This window comes from Bombus pascuorum, chromosome 2 (assembly GCF_905332965.1).
Source record: "Bombus pascuorum chromosome 2, iyBomPasc1.1, whole genome shotgun sequence".
In the NCBI taxonomy this organism is placed as follows: Eukaryota; Metazoa; Arthropoda; class Insecta; order Hymenoptera; family Apidae; genus Bombus; species Bombus pascuorum.
Window position 1 is genome coordinate 10,367,529 of NC_083489.1, and position 23,961 is coordinate 10,391,489.

General features: G+C 30.2%; 3 protein-coding genes across 11 annotated transcripts; 2 read left to right on the forward strand and 1 right to left on the reverse strand.

The window, feature by feature from the left end:
• The first annotated feature begins 691 nt into the window (after nucleotides 1–691).
• Nucleotides 692–11,194, forward strand: LOC132916416 (protein lingerer). Of its 7 annotated transcripts, none has more exons than XM_060976395.1 (15): nucleotides 692–800; nucleotides 2,686–2,882; nucleotides 3,000–3,363; nucleotides 3,437–3,700; nucleotides 3,783–3,976; nucleotides 4,054–4,290; nucleotides 4,376–4,696; nucleotides 4,778–5,215; nucleotides 5,280–5,504; nucleotides 5,572–5,779; nucleotides 5,870–6,069; nucleotides 7,068–7,277; nucleotides 7,417–7,539; nucleotides 7,632–7,907; nucleotides 7,987–11,194. In XM_060976395.1, exons 2-15 carry the CDS (start codon nucleotides 2,751–2,753, stop codon nucleotides 8,233–8,235), a joined length of 3,441 nt encoding a protein of 1,146 aa, XP_060832378.1. In that variant the 5' UTR covers nucleotides 692–800; nucleotides 2,686–2,750; the 3' UTR covers nucleotides 8,236–11,194. The 7 variants fall into 7 exon arrangements, with proteins under 7 accessions (XP_060832378.1, XP_060832379.1, XP_060832377.1 ...); XM_060976396.1 differs by having other exon boundaries at nucleotides 795–932; XM_060976394.1 differs by lacking the exon at nucleotides 692–800 and adding an exon at nucleotides 954–1,185.
• Nucleotides 11,195–12,434: 1,240 nt separating this feature from the next.
• LOC132916441 (WD repeat-containing protein 13-like) lies at nucleotides 12,435–14,669 on the forward strand. Its single transcript, XM_060976455.1, has 5 exons — nucleotides 12,435–12,665; nucleotides 12,792–12,973; nucleotides 13,052–13,728; nucleotides 13,929–14,221; nucleotides 14,322–14,669. Exons 2-5 carry the CDS (start codon nucleotides 12,901–12,903, stop codon nucleotides 14,566–14,568), a joined length of 1,290 nt encoding a protein of 429 aa, XP_060832438.1. The 5' UTR covers nucleotides 12,435–12,665; nucleotides 12,792–12,900; the 3' UTR covers nucleotides 14,569–14,669.
• A 189-nt stretch (nucleotides 14,670–14,858) lies between these two features.
• Nucleotides 14,859–23,868, reverse strand: LOC132916440 (putative leucine-rich repeat-containing protein DDB_G0290503). Of its 3 annotated transcripts, none has more exons than XM_060976452.1 (9): nucleotides 23,133–23,868; nucleotides 22,917–23,059; nucleotides 22,793–22,816; nucleotides 18,818–22,308; nucleotides 17,808–18,339; nucleotides 17,471–17,728; nucleotides 17,093–17,243; nucleotides 16,907–16,978; nucleotides 14,859–16,783 (listed from the first exon to the last, which is right to left on the reverse strand). In XM_060976452.1, exons 1-9 carry the CDS (start codon nucleotides 23,224–23,226, stop codon nucleotides 16,254–16,256), a joined length of 5,295 nt encoding a protein of 1,764 aa, XP_060832435.1. In that variant the 5' UTR covers nucleotides 23,227–23,868; the 3' UTR covers nucleotides 14,859–16,253. The 3 variants fall into 3 exon arrangements, with proteins under 3 accessions (XP_060832435.1, XP_060832436.1, XP_060832437.1); XM_060976453.1 differs by having other exon boundaries at nucleotides 17,093–17,219; nucleotides 23,133–23,865; XM_060976454.1 differs by lacking the exon at nucleotides 22,793–22,816.
• Between the last annotated feature and the right edge of the window lie 93 nt (nucleotides 23,869–23,961).

Genomic DNA, 23,961 nt, shown 5'->3' on the forward strand with positions numbered 1-23,961 from the left:
GTAATGCATAATTGCGGTTATAAACAAACTCGGTCACGTGATAAGTGTGCAACGGCTCTAGGTATTGGTTAGCAGTCGTCAGTGAATTATGATTTGCAGGGATGTTTATATCACTATAGAAAATATTTAAACAATTTGACTAAACATAGTACATTTACACGGTAACAAATATACATCTAATATTATTACTTAAGAGGTTAATGTTTAAAAAAGTAGCTTTTTGTTCTGTAAATTCGACTCTGTGTCGCTCAAATTTTGATCACGAGATTTTATTTTTCTTTTCTGATTCAATTAATTATGTTGATAGAGTCAGATAGAATATATACGTATATCCCCAAATTCTAAAGAAAAACGTGTTTCAATATCGATAAAATGTTGTCTGAAATGATGTATTATTATGACTTATTCAGTATGGATACATTTAACTAATAAAACAAATAAACAATATACGAATAAATTTTTAACTATATGTAACATATATATTAATATAGAAGAAATAATTAAATATTTGAATAAAACAAATAGTGCAATATAATAACTATTAGAAATAGATCCAAAAAGGATTTTCTTTCTATTATTACATGCCCAATAGTGTAATTGAAAATAAGCTTTTAACTTGCTTTCATTACGTGTTGATTATACCTAGAAAATTTCTGATTGTCTAGTTAACAAACCTGAGCGTTCTAGTATAAAATTGGCTACCCGTATGGAACCCGATAAAGCATAGAGGCGGTGCTGCCAAGTCAGGGAGGGGGGCCCGCGGTCACGTGACCGAGCTGCGTTTTGAGCGCACTAACCAGGTACGAGTAAATTCGTTGTTTTTTTCGTAGTTTTTCGCGCGCCACGGCCGAAAAAGCCGAGGCGTCGTGAATTTCGCTTGTTTCTGACTCTGGACGTGTCCTTCGAGTACGCAAACAACGCTTATAATAACTGTGAGTTACTTGCAAATACTTTGACTTGATCATCTTACGGAGATCTATCGATGCTCCACCGCGGCGATGGTTGACAAGCCTTCCTCGCAAAACCAGAAATGGCGTCTACCGTGCACATGGTCTGCGGAAAATATTCTACATCAACGTCATAATACCGATTCAGGAATATAACGAACTCTACACGGCCAATTTCTTTATCATCCGTTTGAAGAATTTTCACAACTCGCTTACGAACAACAACGCAACGGACAAGGTGTTTTTTGTGATGCGCCAGATAATCCTCCTTCGTCATATTCTCACCGCGCACGTCAAAATTTCTCTCTTTTTTTTTTTATTACTTCATCGTCATTTGAAATCTTCTGTGTTGCGGGAAGAAAGCTCACAAATCTTTTCGGTGTTTTCGGTGAATTTAATCGTTTGCATTGAACGACATGGTCCTTGGGAATTTCGCAAAATCTTGTGGATAAGGTTTAGATCATTCTGCATATCGCCCTGACGCTTACTTATTCGTTCTTCTTCTAGACAACCGTTTTAGGAAAAACGTGACTATTTTAAGAAATATCTGTTAAATCGTTTGATCTTGTATTTATCATCATTAGCCGACCCTAACCTTTTCATCTATGCTTAAAAGGTAGAAATAAAATTGTATCTTGCAGACGTTTATTTAATGTCGACTTTTTTATTGTTAATTCTTCATACACACATTTTCATAAATGTGATTTGATATTGTGCTTGACATATTTTAGAATTGTTAAAATGTTTTTAAATACCAATTGTTTTTTTCACTTAGGTTATTTTCAAAATGCATATTTTTATGGTATATTTGCTAATACTGTGGATTATGTGGGTATTCTAAAAATTACTAAATTGAACAAGATGTATTTTCTTCTTCTTCGCTAATTCTTCAAAATCCATAGTTTTATTAGATATAATTATGTGTGATAATCATGATTATACAATCTATCTGACGATAGTACATATACAAGTAATTTATGGTTATACATTTTTTATAAATATTAATTTTTGTATTTATATATTTACATTATATTTATCTATTTAATGATATGAAATTTTATTGTATGATATTTTAGCTTATTCTTGATATAAAATTAATATTTTTAGTTGATATTAATTAATTCTTATTTACAAAAAAGTGATATTAATCTGTGGTTATTTACTGAAAAATTTAGTTTGTTGAATTAGTCTTTTAACTTAGTTAATTTATGTATTTTATCATATATTATTCTAAAAGATGTTATTTATTCTTAGAAAATTAGAAAGTGTTTTAAAAGTATGTATCTTATTTATAATATTACAAGTTATATTTTATAATCTGGAATCAATAACTTTGTGCATTATTTATACTTTATTCATCATTAGTGGAAAATAATTAATTGCTATTAGAAATGTTAATTGCTATTAGAATTTTATCATATACTTCTTTAAAGATAATAATTGAGGTACTTGCAGATATTAATTTTAATTCTTATATAACTTTCAGAATGTAAAATTATAACTAATGTCAAACATTTTCAATTTTCACAAAATTAAACAAAAATTCAGAATTATATGTAGTTATGTTATTGCAATACATTATACATTGCAATAAAATAAAATAATGTTTTTGATTTTTTATATTTTAATTAGTTAATAAAACTAAGTTTGAATTAATAAATGTATTTATAACACACATAGTACTTATTTTCAGTATATTATTCTAGATATACACAATTAATTGTTTTCTTTGTTACAGACTGTAAATAGAGAGTGTATATAGTGTGATAAGTGAGTGATATAGGTGTGGCATTTTAGTTGGCAATGAGTTCAAGCAACAAATCGGTGTCCTCCGGTGGGAGAGGCACTAATAAAAATAAATCTTCACAACAACATGGAAAATCAGATCATCATCAAACTAAATCATCGGATTCGATAAAACATGAAAAAATGCAGGTCAGTAAATATAGCCAATTACTTTATTATTATGAGTGATAGAAAGATTTCTTTTTATGCACTTTTGTTTTTTGTTTATTTGATAAAGAATTTTTATTAAAAAATATGGCGTTGTAGCCAAACACTGTTCAGATGCGGCATGCACAAATCATTGACACTAGAATGGGCAGTGGTGAAGATCCTGTTTTGAAAGAACGCATAAAGCAAGTCATGGATATGACTAGACGATCAGAAGACGAAGTTGTTATGGCTTTACATGATAGTGATGGTGACTTGGACCGTGCTGTTAATGACCTTTTGGAGGGAGTAAAAACAGAATGGGAAGTAAAAAAGAAGAAGCCTCGTCAACCTAGTGGTTCAAAACAAAATATGGATACCTCTGGTGGTCAAGATGAAGGTGGTGATTGGGATGAAAGGCGCAATCAACGAGGAGGTGGTCCTCCACGTATGCGAGGTCGTGCTAACCATGATAATCGTGGATGTATGTTAAGATAAATATTATACATATTGATATACATTATTGATGCCATGTATCTAAATAAATCTTTACTTAGGGCGCGGTCGAGAAAATAAAGAAAACGAAAGAAACATGGAAGATGGTATTCGTGATGGAAGTTACAGTGGTAACAGAAGAGGAAGAGGTGGTCCAGGAAGACCAGGTCGAGGAGGACGAGGTGGAGGGAGAGGACTTGGTCCACGAACATTTGCTAACCGTAATGACCCATCATCTACTTCATCTGCCCATAGTTTTAATCGATCAATTGATACATGGACAGGTAATGAAGAACAACAACAAGCTGCTCAGGAGCCAAAGATGGGTAAGTCTGTTTAAATATTTCAGTTATTCACATTTTAAGTTTTTTAATCTCATTATCTCACACAACAAAAATATGTGAGTAGATGCATGGAATAATTTGGATTCTGCAGAAGACTGGGAGAATGAAGAGTATACAGGTTCATTGGCGGATACAAAAGTTTTTACACCGAGCACTTCTGCAGCAGAACCTACACCTTCTACAGAAGAAGCAAAAACTCAAGATCTGCAACCAGTGCAATCTAACCAGACTGTAAATTTATCATTACTACAACAGGAAGTATGTAACATTGCTTTTTAAATCAATATTAGTAATTACATGTTATAAAAAGTTTCTTTTTTATTTATGCATATAAGGAATTACCAAAATTATCAGAAATACAACCAATACAACAACAAACTTTAATTCAACAAACTCAACAACAACCTGTATTGAGCTTACCTACAATGCAGCTATCACAGCAACCGAACGCTATAAGCGGCGGGGTATTAACAGCTGCCCAAACACAATATTTAACACAACTTACCCAACAAACAAGTGAAAACTTGAAATCTGCTGGACAAAATACATTCTCCTCATCGATATCCAGCCAGGTAGCTAAATAATATACATGTCTACGAATTATTTTATAATGTAATATATAAACTAGAATATAGTTGTATTTCTTAAATATATCAGCCTCAGAGGCAGACAAAACAACGTCCAAGGGTGCCACCACCATCAAAAATACCATCGAGTGCTGTAGAAATGCCTGGAGATGCTGTTAATAGTGGCATTGGATTTCTTGATGTCCAATTTGGCGCTCTGGAATTTGGTAGTGATTCAAGCTCTCTTGATGGTTCTGCAAATGAAAAATACAATTCAGCTAATAATACAATAACTGGTGTAGATGTGTCTTCTACTACAAATGCTGTAAACACTGCCAATACAAATAATTCTTTGGATATCGAAACAACGCAACCATCATCGACGACACCTTTTAACACTACTTCTCAAATGGTTACTTTATTATATAAATATTAATACTTGTCATTTTTTTAATGGTTACAATTTATTGAATAATTCTATATTTACTTACAGTTATCAAATAGCGACAATTTACCGGTATCGAGTGAACATTCGATAAACGCTCAAACATTCACTGCTCGTGGTAATAGTTCTGGACAAACTTTAGATATAACTAAACAAGATTTCACTTCACAAGTCTCGCCAGGAAATGCACCTCCGTATGGTACAACAACAACTTATCAATCTCAAAAGTCATCATTTCAAGCACCTGCAGCGACTCCCAGCACTTATAACGCATATTCTACAAATGCTCAATCTGCTCAATCATCTTTTCAAACCGCATCCGGCACGAGTGCTAACAGTTATTCTGCAACAGCAACTGTTTCACAAGCAAGTTATAATTCTTCATCGTCGTTTCCTCAATCCAATACATCAACCTTTAGTCAAGCTTCTCCTTCTGCATCTGCATCTGCAACTTCAGGTTATAATCAACCAACAACTACAAATCAGGTAATTATTATGTTGTATAATACTAAAATGATTTATATTATATAAAATTCATTTTTTTAAATAGGTATATCAGTCTGCGACTGGATATGTACCTACCACAACATCTCAGTATCAAGCACAGTCTGTAGCTACAAATACTGTATCAAATAGTAGTACAGGCTATCAAACAAGTGGATATCAAGGATCGTCTTCATTTCAGTCAACTCCACAAGCTTATCAACCATCTGTCACTACATTTACTTCACCTATTACCCAAACATCCGGTGCTTACCAAAGCGCAGCACAGTCTGTAAGTATTTCATTTCATGAGCTCGAATATTACTTAAATGCAAGAAATTACTAAACTATACCTACAGGTATATGCAAATGCATATGGCACATACGCCAGTCAACAACAAACAGCGTCTCACAATCATAAATTGAACAGTAATACAACAAAAGATTCTCAATATGATAGTAACACGACGACATCAAATAGTTCTCTTGCGACTACAACGGCACCCACATTAGGTCTTAGTTCTGCCTCCGTAAATAGTTCACAAACTAAAGTAACAAATTCTAATGGTAAGCAGTGTCTAAACATTAAAAATTGTTATTATTAAAAAGTTATTTCTATGTTCAGATAAAAAGAAAATTGTAATGTGTTTCTTAAAGCGGTACCGAAAAGTACATCGAGTGGTGTAGTAACGGGTAGTAGTGGAACTGGAAATATGACAGGTGGTGGTGCAGCTGGTAGCATGACTCCAATGCTAAGTCACCAATATATTATGGGCCAAGGTGTACCTTATGCGTTCCAACAACCAATGTACAGTTATGAGGAATTACAGCTTATGCAACAGAGAATACCGCATATGGTCAGTTACTATTCGATTCCTCTATTTATTTATCTTACATCTCAAGTACAACTTACTCATAAGCTAATCGTAAAAGTAATTTGTACTTGATTCCATTAAAATGCTTCGTTAGAGTAATGTACACTTTAAAAAAAAGTATATCATTTTATTTCATATACTATAACAGATATTATAACTATTATATTTCTTGAAATAATAATATTAGCATTTATAGTCAAAAAGAAAAACTTATATTTCGGGTGTACTACTCTGCGTGCTATTCTATTTTGTCATGATTATTTAGTAAGAAGAATGCTAAAGTAATCATTTGTTTAATGCTTGGTAGCTGCTCGTTATTTCAATATTCTTTTTCCTTTCTAAGAAATTATGGATTTCTTATTCACATTTTCAAGGTGGCACACGAAGTTTGTTGTATTTTTTATAGTGAGATGTTTCGCATCAGATAAATTATTGAAAACATTTTAATTTCTGAAACATTATTTAGTAGAAAAGTAAAACTGTCTGTGATTAATTTGGAATATTATCGTGAAAGATTAGTCCGCTGAAATGAACCTATTACAGATAATATAAAATACCATTTTGATCATAGACTAACTGTAGTTTTTATATATATATATCTTTCTTCATTATTGGTTTCATTTGCTCTATACCTCATGTTACGTATTTGAAATTGTATAAATATATATAATTAATTTTCAAGTGGTTAAGTTGTACCCTATTTTAAAATAAATTACACTGGTATGTTTGTTAATATTAAAGATAAAAATTTACATTAGAACAATAATATTTTAAAACGTAGAAAATAATAGATTTTAAATTACAACATTCAAAGAAATTTTAAGTTAAGGTCCAAGATTCTAAGATAGGTACAACCAAACCGCATGTAACCTGCCCCCAACTTAGTACGCGTAGACTTAGATATTAGTTAGCCTTCTTGTATTTGGAGTACACAGTGTATGCATGTAGTTTTGTGTTTGGCCTCCCTGACTAACCTGCAGCCAACTACTGGTTACTATGACGCGGCCTTGGGCTATCAGACAACCGGCCCTGCTACCAGTCTCGGTGGAGGACGAGGAGACGCACTTTCCGGTGTACAAGGCGTTCAAGGAGTACAAGGCGTACAGGGAGCCTATACCAGTATTAGTGACGCCAGGTTCGCCAGAAACGACAGCAATGCATCTCCAGTTCCATCAACTATGTCACAACAGGTGAGCTTTATAAACATTTAGTAGACATGACAATCAGCTTAAAAATGTTGTTGTAATACTTAAACATTGTTTTGATATTTTTGACTAAATTACAGTATTATTACATTCAAACAATTTTTTTAATTCATATTATTTGTAGACTGCTACACAGCATCAACAACCAATGATGAATCCTACACTACCTCCAGCATATGCATACTTTGCATATAGTGGTGGAATAATGCCAGGTGGCTTTCAATATGGAACCCCTGCTATTTATCCTGTAAGTTACTCAACTTATGTAATTAATTCTTTATTTATTTTTTAATATATTCTAACAAAACATTCGTATTTCATTTATCAAAATTACTATAGCAGATAGCGACTGCTGGTAACGCGGGTACGAACAGTGGTGCATATAGTGCTAAACCAGGAAGTTATGGATCTGGATATGGAGCTGGAGCAAGTTATGATGCTTTAGCATCTGCTGGTCCTTCGGCCGAATATAAAGGTGCAGGAAACAGCTATACCACTACACAAACTGGTAAAACAGGAACATCTACCGGAAATACGAATACTGGTGGATCGTCTGCAACCGATATAAGCGCCACTATGTATGCTAAGAGTCATGTAGCGCTTAGTAAAGTGAATGTAAGTATTTCTATAAACCCAATTTCATAAAAATGTATTATTTTCAGCAAAAGTTAATAACGCTTTAATGTTATTTCAGTCCTACGATAAACAAACTTTTCACTCAGCAACTCCCCCGCCATTTAGTCTGACTGGAAGCCAAAATGCTGGTTTGCCTGGTGCATATGGAACGCCACATTTGTTTATCCCAACTATGCCTCATCAACTGCACCAGCCACTTCATCAAGATGGTGGTAGCAGTGCAGGCCAAAGGTCCAATACAAGTTCCCAAAACAAAGCCCAAGCAAAGCCCGGATATAGTCCTAGTTACTGGACTGGAAGTAATTAAAAAATTGGACTGCGCAAGGAAAATGAGAGGATAAAAGCAAAACTGCACCATTTTAGACAAACTACCATTTCGCCATATAATACACGGTGGTGTGAAATAAGGACATTGACACAATGATACAAAGGACACAAGACAAGACGATTTTTTTCTTTTTCTTTTTCTTGGTGAAACTAAATGATTCTGGTATGACACGAGTTAATGTAAAATATAAAACGAATCTTAAAATGTGGAAGGATTAAGCAATTTTTAAAGATTTTGTGTTTAACAGGGTGGTAATATTTCTTTTCCACATAAATCTGCTACAACAATTAGTTAGAAAAAACGTTATACTCTTTTTAATTAGTCATATTAATTTCTACATTCTTATATCTTGAGATATTAAGTTGAATTACAAAGAAATCTTTTGACATGTTATTATTTTACTTATAATAATATATAATTCATTAATTGTATTAAAAAGTTTTTGGTGTGTATAATGCAATATACATATATATATATTTATATATAAATATATTTCTTTAAAGTGAAATGTAATATGCAAAAGAAAAAAGAGGAGTGGTCAAATGCAGCACGAGAAAATTGCGTAGTTCTTCCAACGTGAGGCGCATTCGTGCCAAATGAATTTATAGCGTTTATAACGTATAAAACCGTGAAACGAATGATCGTACATATTTGTCAAGATAAAGAAGAACAGAATAATTGTAGTATGTTGAAACGCTATGAGAAAAGGCAAATCAAGATTTGTGAGTAGCTCTCGTGTGAAATACTGAAAAGATGATCTAGAAGAGTAATTGACTGTTAAATTTACTTCCGATCTCCTATCTGTATACTACTGTGCAATTGCGAATATACTGCATCGACTGTAAAGGGTGATAGTTTTTTTGTATGATGTAGGCATCTCGGCTCATTAACATCTAAAGTGCTTCTTTACATGAAAACAAAGCACCCCATACGTGATGGAACGTAAAACTATACTATGTAAATTACAATTATTGTATGTATTTAACCATGGAACATCAGGTATATAAAGTTATAATCATCATAATGTTGTCACTTTTGGTATTTAAAAACGAATGTATAATCGCACTAGTTTCGCATTCTTGCGCGCACCCATATATAGATATATTTGATTTGGTCGCCTTGCATTTCTTTTAGTTACCAGAATTTTATGAACGTTATATTTTATTAACAAAAAGCTATTAAACCAAAAAGAAGATACCGTCATACCATGTTTTCAAAGAACGTTGATTTCAAAATGAGAGCGGTACTTATTTAATATATCTTATGTTTATGAAAGCGGCGTTGCAGATTAGATAGTGCCACAAACTACTAAGAAAACAAGCAGAATTCAGTAATTTTCTTGTGGTGCCTTGAATAAAATTCAAATAATAGAGTTCAAACATCTGCTTTTTGCAGGAATTTCTCATATAACTTTTTACAATCCTTTCATACTGTAAGTTGTATTATCTAAAACGTACATTACCTTACCCTTATTCATATATTAACTTTTACTAATTACTCTATATCATCCATGTAATTTATCTTCTAGGAAATAATAGTTGATGCTTTAGTTTAATAACAACTTTAAAGTTTTCGTTTGCAGAGTATTGTTTGCCCTCTCCAAATTTATAGTTTTCAAAGAGATCCAAATGATTATTGGATCAATAATTGCATTATACAAATACAATATATCTGAAAACAGATAAAATGATTAATTTGTCAACAAATTATTTATAATTATTATAAAATAGTTACACCAGCTTTAAAACTACATTTTTGAAACTTATTATGTAAGGAAGTTCTTCGGATATAGAAGAAAAATAAGACACATATTATGACATTCTATTTGATGTTTACAAAATGTATAGTCCAAATAATAATCTTATGTGGCTACGTCGTAAGTTCTTCAATTTCTTTTTTACTTTTTGCTTTTAATTCGTACTCATTTCTAGGATCTGCTTAAAAACTGTAATATTTGTTAATACATAAATAAAAAGGAATTTTAGTTGATCAAAGTATTGAGTATTGAATGTTGAATAAATTTATGTTGAACATTACATGCTGATTACAAATACGTACATAAACGAGAACAACCCGCACTATTTACATCTTTTTAATTTGATATTAATATAATTTTTCAACGAATGTAATAAAAAACAAATGTCGATGTTAGTGTACCGCTAATAAGTATTCACAATGACCTGTATCATTTTAATTAGATTATAATAAAGAGGAAAATGTAATTGTCGATTCCGTCTGATAAAACAATATTCGTACTATTACATTATTTATGCTGATTAGAAACATATTGTACAGTTATAAAATAATCAGACGAAAAGGAGTAAAGTAAGACATTAATTAATACAAGTCATTTTAGAAAACATACATTACATTTTTGCATTGTGGATAGCAATCATTACAATATAATTCCTATCATTAAGAGTAAACGAAGATATGAGTAAAGTATTTTCACGAGATGCTGTTGAAATCCTTACGACCTAGCATGTATTATACTTTGGGAATAAATTGTTTTATCGCAAAATTATTCCGAGTACCACTGATACGAAAAAGAAGTACATAATTGTAAGTAAAATCTTGTTAGCAATTGCATTATACATATATATAAATATATACAAAATTGAATGACATCGATATGGATAGGATATGTTTGAAAATCATGGGAGACCAAGTGTAGAATAATTCTCTTTAGAAGAACAAAGAAAATGTAAATCTGTAACCATAAATTACCGAGAAAAAAAATGATCGATTTTATCGACAAAATCATTCCCGGATACGGATTATTCGATCATCCTGACTATACAGGATAACGAAACTTTACTGTGTAACACTAATGACTTAATAACTTTAAAATATTGTGCTATACAAAGAAAACTTTACAAATATACGTATGATTTTAAATGGTTGCTAAATATGTTATCATTAAAAGCTTTGAAATTAACTTAAATATTACTTTTATTTTCAATCTAACAAATTCAAATTTACATATTAATCATCTTGTTTTTTTAAAGAAATTTCTTTTTAAGATACATTATTTATTACAAATATACAATTCAATTAACGTTTTGTAATTAGTCCTTTAAGTAAATGTTTTATACACATTTTATATATAAAAAAATTGTTTTTGATTGCATTAGCATTACATTATAGTACTTATTCAGTCACCTAAAATCGAAAATATATTTAGAGCGTTTATGTTAGTTATATAAACATTTTAATAAGTCAATAAATTTATATTAAACATTTTTAGAACATCTTTACGCATTCAAAATACGCATATTTATATAAATCTACTCGTGTAAACATTCAAAGGATTGGTATGATAATTGAAAAAATTAATTACTTTTCTTGTTTTTGTTTTTTTCAATACAAATTTTCAAATATTTCTAATCTTATGTGTATGTTCAAATGAATTAAGGGCAAGTATATTAAATGTAATGTATGATGAAAGATAGAGAAAATTGCAAAATATTCTACAAAATGAAAGAATGTAAACGAAACTTAAACATTTAAATCAAAGAGTTCATTATAACAATTATTAAGCATTAATAATTTTTGTATTTTTATCAAGTAATGATTTATCGAAAGATGCAAAATTCATTGCGTCATTATTGCTATTATATAATTATTAAAAAAATAGCCACCACTACTGTGTATAAATATAGGTATCTGAGAATAAATGTATTAAAAAAAACCTGTAACATTCATACATATATATATAATTATTATATAAAATATCTTCATTCAACCAGTACTATATAATTTTTTAAACAGTCTTTAGTTGCCTAAATAAAGAGAAATTATTTAAAATGCAGAAACAAAATATTCACTATAAAGTAATTAATTTAAAAATGATAAAGTATTTAATTTTTATATACATTTAAAATTTTCAATTATTTGTTAATTAAAATCAGATTTGAAAAATCAGCTTGGTTTTTTTATAAATATTTATCACTTATTGATCCTTAATTTTATTATTTACGTATTAACGGAATGTGACTGCATATAAATACATTTTAAATATATAAATTTTAATAATTCAATATCTAAAAAACAATACAGTACTGTAAAAGAATTTATATAATAAAGATAAAATTCAAATGATTTAATATAAAAATGTAATTTAAATGTATATGCATACATATATGTTTTCATATACGAGTGCTTTATGTGACATATGTATGTATATACAAATGTACATACATATGTATACCGTGCGTATTTTGCAAAGAAGAACAAAAATTAATGATAGCGATTCAATCTAACATTTTTAAGGACAATATTAAAATTCTTATTAATTGCATTTATATAAATTTTCGATATACTACAAGTGAGAACGTACAGGTTAATGAAATGTTTCAAAAAAATGTTATTTATTAACGTCAATAGACCCAAGAAAATTGGCACAATACGTATGTTTTGCTCCAAACTATGACTAAACCAAAAAAGAAAGAAAAATGCACGACAAAATTATAAATAAAAACATTTTTAAACATTTGTATTATATATTTTTTTACAAAATATAAATTATTTAATAGGTTAAATGTCCATGTTTGTGTAGCGTTTTATCTTATGCAATACTATATTTATTTTAACAAATCAATACTTGATATTATTTGATTTGTATAAATATATAGAATTGTTACTATGTGGCATCAACAAGTTTTTGCTCTTGATGCTAAATACAATGCACAACGTGTAAATAAATTACCTACTTTAGGTTTGTATATGTATATTTATAATCCAATATATTGTAACACACTAAGATTTACAAATGATTAATGTAAGATAATTACAGGAATGCTTTATATTCGTCGTAGAAATCAACTGTTAAAAGAAAAGTTTAGTAAAGATCCAAAAATCAGAGAAAATTATATAAAACTAAGAGCAAAACTGTTATTTCTGCGATATGGTGAAAACTTAGAACAAAATAGTTTTAGTAGTTATACGACTGAAGAAGAGAAATCTGAAATTAAAACAAAACTTTATAATATACAACGAAAATCAATTGCAGAAAGTTTTGCCTTTGATGGAATGCATCATGTTTTTGATCAACACAATGCACCTGTAATGATGCTTAAGTTTGCAAATAATGATAGATCAAAGTTATGTTGTGCATCATTAGATGGATTATTATCGATATGTGATGCTATCAGTACTCCTCCAAAAGTGATAGCTTTATTGGAAGGACATAAAAAAGGTGTCACTGCATTAGACTGGAGTATTAGTAATGATCTTATAGTTTCATCTTCTCTAGATGGTACAATAAGACTTTGGAATGTCCTGAATCCAGAAAATAATCCAACTTGTTTACGAGTGGTTAATGATCAACAGCGAGCAGAAGTTTTATGCTGTGGATTTATACCCATAAATAATAATTTGATTGTTGCTGGTAATTCTCAAGGACTAGTACAGATTTTGAATATATCTACTGGTATATATACTCGCAATGGCTCTTGCAAAATTGGTGGAAAAGTTAGTAATCTTTAATCTTTCTTAATGATAAATGTTTATGTTATAATATTATGTTATAATATAATAACCTACCATTTTCTTAATTTTTTATTGTTATTATTTTTTTTTTTATGAGTTCTATGAGAATACTGTTTGTTCTCAATTTCTACAAATTTATCTAAAAGGTAATATTAAATAAAAAGAAAAGTATTCTATTTCAGATTCTGTCATTAACTTGTGAGGGTAGCGGTGGTTCCATAATATGGGTTGGAAATGATAGAGGAGTTATTATGTCATTTCAATTGGAATCAGGATCAGGACGATTAACGAAATTAAAGAGAGTACAAGAAATTGGTGGAATGATAAGTAGTCTTTCTTGGCGTTCATGGCTTTCAAAAGATGCTCCATGGCCAGCACTTTTAGTGAGCAGTGCTTGTAATGTAGTATTATTGTACCATATTATTGACAATCAAGGTTCTTTATCTCTGTGGACAAAATATCCAATAAAACACAAGTAAGTTGTTTGAATATTATTACAAGCATAAACATTTCTTTAATACGAAAAATGTATAAAATTATAACAAATAAAATGTGATTCATAAATTTGTTAACAGGCAATACCTTGTGAGGTCTACTTTTTGTCCACAAATGGAAACATGTTTAATAGCCACTGGTTCTGAAGATGGTACAATACATTTATTGGATTCAGCAAGAAAAGGCAAAGCAGCAAAAATCAACCGACTTGAAGGTCACGCAACACCGACAATTGCTTTATCTTTTAATTATGATGAATCTCTTCTTGCATCTGCGGACCATCAAGGACTTATTATTTTATGGCGTAATCGTCAACGTCATATATAAACTTTTAATAATGTACAAACATAAAATAATATTATACAAACATTTTATAAAAATAATTACTATAAGTAAAATATTTATAATAAAATTTTAAATTTTCTTTATCTGTCTTGGAACTTGAGCAAATTAATTATGTCATCTATATTTTATCCAATACTATATCAAATTTTTATGATTTTCTGCAGAAATAAACTAAAATTAGTAAAGTTAATCAAAATACACGAAACTAAAATATTTCGTACGTAAATGTATGTGTTATAACGGTATAGGAAATAATAACAATGAAACACATATTCTGTTTAAATCAATGTCTGCTTTGTATAACAATATATTAATCGTTCTCTATTAATATCCTATGTATTATAATGAGCATGGAGTTAGCATTATCAATAGTGATAATAGTAATAGTAATTGTAATGGTAGTAAAACTGCATAATAATCGCAGTGCTATTAATAGTAGTTATAACATGTACGTTTTCGATTTCACATATGTTAATGAAATTATATATCGGTGCAAATATCAAGTATATTGGTATTATTTGTATTTTTTAATATTTTTTATTAATCTAATCTATTCTGCCGCTATGTTATGATTTATTTTTGTTGTAGTAACATTGGAAACTTTGAACGATATTTCCCAAAAATTGTATAATATTAATAATTAACAATTACTAACATATCTTTGTTGGTTTTCATTTTTATACTCAAATAAATACTTGCATATTGTGAATTTAATAGTTAATACCATATTCATAATAAACAATCTCTTTCTTGTGCACTTATGTCTCGCGCAATATTATTCTTCTGTAAAAAATTATCTAAATATTAAAAATGGTTAAAAAAGCTATGAGAGGTGCTCAAAAATATTTAAAAGTATGGAAAATAGTATGCAGGAAAGTACGGCAGCATATTCTCTGTGCTACTTTATCTGCAGTTTTACTAATTTGATTCATCAAATTAATTGAAATAAAAGTGCACAAATTGTGCCCATCACAGTTCTAGTAAAAGTAACAGTACAACGTACATTTAAAAAGAATTATTTGTGAATCAGTTACTGTACACGTTTAGCTAAAGGTTGAGACTTAATTATAGTACCGTCCCTTGATTGACACTATAATACTTTTAGAGTAGAGAGCTGTTTTTTACTAATATAATTTTAATATAATATCAAGAAAGATACCGTATTTAAAGATAACAATAATTAAAAATCAATATGAATAATTATCATATATCATCAATGAAAGTAATAACATTAACTTACACAAATTTTACTTCTTTCATAACGATTACGTACTGAACAACTTTTAATAAATATTTACAGATATGAAATGAAATTATTCATTAGTTTTGATGTAGCTTTTAAAAATCGATTGTCTGCTATTTGATTCAATTAATATTTACGTTTCTTTATCGTCACATGAAGCTAATTGTATAAAAAATTATATCAGTATTAAGCTCTATTTATGTTAATGTTTCTATACAACAAACAAAAATTTAATATAATACTATAGACAATCGATTGAATCTCAGCCACAATACAAATTTGCTACATCTTATGTACAATAATTCGAGATTCATTTAATAGTGAAATCGTTGAGTAATCACTATACTTTTGCAACGAAATTAGTTCGGACGGACTTCAGCTAAATTATTTTTTTTTAACATTTTACTATCGTCTTCGAAACACATTAGTTCTGAGTCAAAACACTACACTTGTCAATAGGCTCAATTTTTTCTTGACTATCACATTGGGCACTTTTTGAAGAAGTCGGATCAAGACTCTTTTTTTGTTGAATGTCTTTGGGAGGCACCGTTGGTAACGTATTGTAATTCAAGGAGTTTGATAGAATATGTTGGTCCTGTGTAAAGTCTATACTTTGCAAGAATTCTGACATGTTTTCTTTATCATGCAACTGTTCTACATTATCCTCTTTTGTTTGTTTATTAGAAACAAAGGGTGAGCCAGTTGTAGATAAATTCAATTTTAAACGATCTCTAGTATGCCTTAATTCTCCTAATTGATATTGTTGACTTTGACTACAATCATTTAACAAGTCTATTCCGTTTTGTGATACTCCTTGTTCATCACCATCTATTTCGTCTCGTTCTTCAATCACTGACGTAGACGCACCAGGAAAGAATTGACTAACATATTTACTCTCGCTAGTTTGAAACTGAAACGGACGATTTGAACTGCTTACGAAAAACTCTTCATGTCCTATAACCAAAATAAGTTTGATGATACAAGGTAAAATATAAATTCATAAATATTTCACACATGTTATATTAGCTAACTAAAAAAAATAAATATATATATAATGCATATAATACCAGATCATACCAGTATGATTGGTATCATCATAATCAAGGGGATACAGATCTAATCGTGGTTCGTCTATCATTTCCTCCCAATCTAAAATTAGAGAAAAATTATATACGTCATAGATAATTTTCCAATTATTTTCTTATATATAAATTTCCAACTTCTAATATAATTTATTTGTACTTTAAGATATTTAAAATTTACCACTATATGAAGTTGGTTCCCAAGTAGTGGTTGGTTCTCCTTGAGTTTCTGTAGCCAGTGTTTCCTTCGGGTATTCGTATACACAGTGATAGCGCTGTTTCTTAAACCACACACTCTTTTTTTGATCCTGAATAGACCATACATTATAAATCTAATAAAATTTATATTACATTATATAAACGTAATCTAATATACGTAATATATATATAAAGAAAATGTTGCTAAATAAGGAATACCTACCAATTCATCCTAGCAGCAAAAGCAAATATAGAAAGATATAAATATTTACATTATATTTAAACTGTATAGTATATAATATATTCTATATTTCTATATTTCTATATAAATAGAAAATGTATAGTAAGTTATAAAACTTACACTAGATTTTAATGTTTTATCTGGAGATCTTAGTGCAGAACGATGAGGCGCTAATGTTGCATTCCAAGCTGATGGTGTAAATTCTTCTTCTTCCTCTTCTTCTTCTTCTCCTCCTTCTTCTCCACCTTCTTCCTCTTCATCCTCCCCTTCTTCTTCTGCATCCATTTCATCCTCGATATCAGCATCTAGTATTTCTCCTTCATTATTACTTAAACAACTTCGAATTTGCATTTGCTCGACATGCGGTTCATTATACCTCTGTAAAATAATACGAAATTATTACATATATAAAAAATAAATTCATATATATTTGATTATTTATTTATAATGGACCTACTTTCCATACAAATTCACCAGAGCTGGAGCTATTATTTTCATCCTCTTCTTCGTCATCTTCCTCCTCTTCTTCATCATCTTCATCCTGACTAACCCACCCGTGCTCTGTTCCAAAACTTGTTGACATTAAATCATCTTCTAATGGTAAAGGTAATGGCAATGGAAAAGATGAAGGCAATTGTTGCCATTTAGATTCCTCCTCTGGACTTGGTAAAGGTGCCCCACCACTAGCAATCATAATGTGCGACTTATCATCACGAGAACGAACTACCGAACAATTATAATCCAGATTTTCTTCTTCAGATAAGTCTCCATTGGTTGTATCTCGTTCATCATCTTGTAGTTTTTCTCCTAGTCCTTCTAACAAAATCATTTTATTTGTTCGAGTATCAACTAATAATACATCATCCGAAGTAACAGATTCTTTTGAAGCGATTGATGTATCCCTAGAATTTGATATTAAAGACTCCGAGGTAAGAGTACTTTCACGTTCTTCTTGGATTGGACTAAGTGGTGAATCATATACATTATACCTAAATATAATAATAGACTTTTAAGTTTGGTATTGAATAATGAATAAATTATAATCATTATTAACCCTTTGCGGACTACCGCCGCATATGTGCGTTCTGCGTAAGCCATCAATTTGGCCGAGGAACTCATATATGCGTTTGGCGAAAACAACTGATAAAGCCGAATGACTCATATGTGTCCCACGTAAACGCGTCGCTATGAGCGAGAAACTCATATACGCGTTCGGTGAAAACAACTGATAGAACCAAAAGATTCATATGTGTCTTTCTATTTATCCCGTGGAGAATCTGTGCATGTACATATGTCTAGAATTTGACATCTATGAACGAAAAGCGCGTCTAAGCAGAAATGTGCGCTGGTAATTTTAAATGACTATCGCGGCAGCAGCTGGGCCCCATGGTACGGTTGACTACGAATCGTCCCGTCCGCAAAGGGTTAAATAATTTTATATTATATTGTTGGAAAATAAAACAGTACCTTATTGAAATACCCACTCCTCCACTACCTTGATTAGAAGATTCTTCGCTATCATCATCATCCCAATGTTTACTATCTATATCACTAGATATAGATGGATTATCATCATCATGAGCTTCTAATGGTTCTACAACAGACATCTGAGCACAAGGTAATTTCTCTCTAAGTTCATTTCGAATTGCTGTTACAAACTCTTCTTCTATATCAAATGATACATAAGAATTATCACTGTGTAAACTCATTGTAGAACTATCTTCATCTTCAATTTCATTTTCATTTATTTTCCCTACTTCTTTTTCATTGTCACTTTCATATATCTTTTCTATTTCTTTTTCATTTTCAATTTTATTTCTAGTTTCTCTTTCATCATTATTTTCAATATTATTTTCATGTTTATTTTCATTTTCATTTTTTTTATCATTTTTACTTTCAATTTGATTTTTATTTTCCTTATCATTTTCATCTTCAAATTTATTTGAATTTATATTTTCATTTTCTTCTCTATTTTTAATATCATTTTCGTATTTGCTTTTATTTTCAATTTTATTTTTGTCCTCATGTTCATTTGCATTAATAATTACATTATCATTGTCATTACTAATTCCAATTTCATTTCTATTTTTAATCTCAATTTCATTTTCATCCTTATTTTGTAAATATTGTTTTAATTCACCTTGTTCTTTGAAATACTTAATATCTGTTTGTATATTATGTTGTTCCAAATCTGTTTCTTGAGAAGAAAAATTGGTATCACTTAAATGTTTTAATTCCATATTTTTCTTAATATCAATTATATTTTCTGCCTGTATTTCTTGTTTATCTTCTGATACTAATTTTATGTCAGTTTCTACCAAACTAATATTAGGGGTACAATTTTCATTATTCTCTATTTCAACTACAGTATCTATAGTATGAATAGAATCAGATTCATCTTCATTTGTAGAAAGAATTTTATTTTCTGTATAATTAATTGAAGTTAAGTTTTCTGTCATTTTTCCAGAATCAGGAAGTGTTGCATAGTACTCTGCATCAAGAATAGTATCAAGTTCAAATAAGATCTGTAACTGTTCTTCTTCAGTATATATTGGTATATTCGCTGTAGAATCATTAGTAGAGGTGGAAGGAATTAAAGCATAAACATTCTCTTCTTCTTCACAGGATTCTTTATCTCTAAATCCAGAATCAGAACTTTGCTCATCATCAGGTGTAGATAATTGTTTTCTTTCTTCTTCATCTTCATTTGGTAAACATCTTCGGTTTATGTCTATATCTTCTTCATTAGGAAATTTATCACTTGCATTATACATAGAGTGTTTCTGAGATTGTAAAGTATCTGATGTAGATTCAATAGTTACAGTTAATTTTGGTGTGGTATTATTTTCTTGTTTAGACGAAGATTCTATATATTCATTAAATTCACCTTCATCTAAGAAACCAGGTACTTTCTTTTCTAAAGCAGAATCTAATGCATGATTCCAAAGTGCAACATCAACTAAATTGCTTTCATCAGTCCCAAAACTAACTGAGAAATTATTAGGAAAACAAGTATTGTCGCTGTTTTCATACTTAAATGGATCATTAGATTGAGATTTATTGTTTTCTTCTAACATTTCACAAGAAGGTGTATCATCAGGTACATAACGTAGAAGAGGAAAATTAGGATCCCCTTTTGACAGAAGTCTTAATACATGTTTTTCACTGCATGCTTCTGTACTTGCACTTGCAACAGATCTAGTGTCAGATGCTTGATCATTTAAAGATAATCTCAAAATCGGAGTTTGAGTTTGATCCATAGTTAATGTCAGTAATTTTGGCCTTTCTGAAATGTCTAACATCCTGATTTTATTACAAGTATTATTTGGCAAAGGATCCCGTAATTTTCTTAACGCTTCGTCAAATTCATCTGCATGAATGCTATGTCTAAGATCGCTATCACTGCCGGTAGCGGGCAATTTCTTTTTCCCATATTTTTCTGACATTTGAGCTCCCATTGATAATTCTGCATCAGAATCAAAATCGATATGTACAAGTACCATTAAATCAGTAACAGATTTAGATTTTTGTTTTACTTTTTCAGTGTAAACTCCTTGTTCAATTCGTCCTTTCCAACTTTCTTCTTCAGTTTCAGAACTAGATTCATGATGAATAATATTTTTAAAATTTGGTACGTTTTTTACTAGTTCACCAGGTCCGAGCCGAAATGACGACTGTCGAGGTGTATCGTCGACAATAGTGGTCCAATAATCTGAATCTATACTTCCTCGAAGATCTTGTAAACTAGCACTTCGAACATGTTTAGTATTAACTCGTAGATTCTCCCACCTTTGTTCAAAATCCAAATATTCTGTATATTCATTTAAAAGAAGTTGCTTTACCTCATCCAAATTTGGTCTTTTCTGTGGATTTAAATTCAAACATAAATGAATTGCTTGATATATATTTGATGGACAATTTTCTAGGTATGTTTGCAATACTTGTATACCATTTGATAAAAGATCAGTTCTTAAAGGTAAGAGCATTTGAATTACTTGTTCATCACTCTTATCATGGTATGGTTTATTTCCCCATGTAATAATTTCCCAAAGAAAAATAGCATAACTCCACATATTTGCTTGAGATGTAATTTCTCTAGTTTCGATAGTAGTATCAGTACATTCTACACTTTCTGGTGCTGACCATCTAATAGGTAATGCACGATCTCCAACTACATAATAATCTTCAGGATATTTCTCTACACCAGTTCCATAATCTCCTAATTTTGCTGATAGGTCTGATGCCACTAAACAATTTCTGGCAGATAAATCTGTATGTACAAATCCATGACTATGCATATGTTTCAATCCAGCAGCAATATCCAGTGCCATCCGAATTGGGATGTTTTCTTTATTAAGTGCTTCTTGAGATTTTTTATCATGATTTGATAATAAAAAACCTTTGAGGTCACCTACTGAACATGACTCAAATAGTAACAAATATGGATCAGTTTCTAAACAAAATCCTAATAAAGTTAAGATATTTTGATGATGTAGCTTCAAATATGGAGTAGCCTCTCCAAGAAACCAGGCTTTTTCCTTCATAGTAGCTTCTTCCGTAAGAATTCTCACAATAACACCACCATTTTTTGAAGTTCTCCTGCGTCCTTCTAAATCTGCACGACCTTCAACAACTTTTCCAAACCAACCATGACCTATTTCTCTTAAATACTTCAATTTTTCTCTGGGTACACATAAGTCCTGTGCATCAAACCACTCGTGACAATGTTCTGGGAGAGTATTAGAATCAGAATCATGTTCTTCAAAAAAAGACGTTGATAAAGGTAATGGTTTAGGTTTTGCAATATTTCTAGGTCCAGATATAATATGTTCTACAGGCAAAGGTTCAAACTGTACTCTCTCTGAAGCAACTAACACATGTGGAACATTCAATTCTAAACCTTCGAGAGAATGTTCAAATACTGATTCCTGACCAATATTGTTCCCATCTTTGAATTCCTATAACATAAAACCACAATTATATTTTCTAAATCTTTTCATAAAAAATTAAAATATATTAAATTATATTACATACTACAATTACTTGCAAATGATACACATGCAGCTATATCTAAATATTGAAAGAAAAATAACAGACATGATACATTTATTGCTTTCTTTATATATAAAATAACATGATTGTTTTACAATATATTTAAATGTAATGAATATTAATGATTTTTTCTACATTCATAAGTAGAAAGCTTTTGTAAGAATTATATGAACTGTTATAATTTTATGATCAACAATATATCTGAACATGTAGAATAAACAAATAGTGTTTAATGCTAAAACAATCTTTTGTTTAAATTCACATCGCTATCATGCTTTGAATACTTAAACAGAAAGGATTAATTACAACTCTTGCTGATTCTTAATATGATTTTCTAATAAAACTATATTTACATTTTGTCATTCAAAAAATTTGTAGCATTAATTTTACCTGATTGCACTTTCCTGTTTTGTCCTACAATTAGTAACATATAAGTCATTATTCTTAGACAATAAGTAACCTCGGTAAGGAATTTCATTTGTTATAAATAACATAATAAATGACAGTAAATTACCTGAAATCCCTTAGGTCTCCTAGGTCTTCGACAACAAAGACAACCAACTAAGGTAAATGCTGTAGCAGTAACGCTTAAAAGACCAAGGGTATATTGTATCCAGTATCGTTCCCATTTTGATGAGGCATAGGAGTATGGCAAATCTATTATAAGCAAAATAACCTCTCACTAGCAACATGTTATCAAAATAAATATTCAAATATGCAATTAACGTACCTGTCCGTATAGAAGATGATACAGGATAGGCTGTAAGTGTCGGAAGACCCGCCCAAAACAGCCAACATATCCAACATAATATGATATTCAGCATCGCGCATTGAAACTCTTCAATGGTGTGATCGCGATCTATTTAAGTCATTCTTAAAAAATGTATTACTTCTTGAAAAAATGCATGACTGCAGAAACTGAGAAAATCTAGTAGATCGTAACACGTTCTAATTTTACGACACACATATCACAACTATCTGTAATCTCATATTTTTGATGTCTACAATCTATTGGAAACTAGCTTCGGTATAGAATGTTGTTAAATAACTTTGTCACAGCGATGATGAAGTGTTGCAATAGTATGTAAAATAGAAATACACTTTTCTTAGGGAAACCACCTGGGCCAAGCATGATACGTATCGTAAACCGAATACAATACAATCGGCCACGGTCCGGTTAAAAGGTAGGTGTAAAATCACCACGCTTGCCAAACCCAGTTCTATTCTTGCCCCTCTATTCTATCTATTGCTTTATTGCTCTCTTTCTATCTCCAATGCTACACACTAATATGAATGTATTCTGACTAAACGATCGCCCTAAGTTGTAACATTTTGATTAGTGCAATATTATGTGTATGTTTGACTATTTAATAAATTGTAACAACGATTTGATAATCCTTTCTTATTTCTACTATCATACATATGTTGTAGCAGTATATAATGTACATGATAGATTTAATGGTACTTAAATACAACATATATATATATATATATATGATGGCAATTATAAATATAACATATAATGTTTTATTTGATCGCAATTAAATACAAAAAAATTT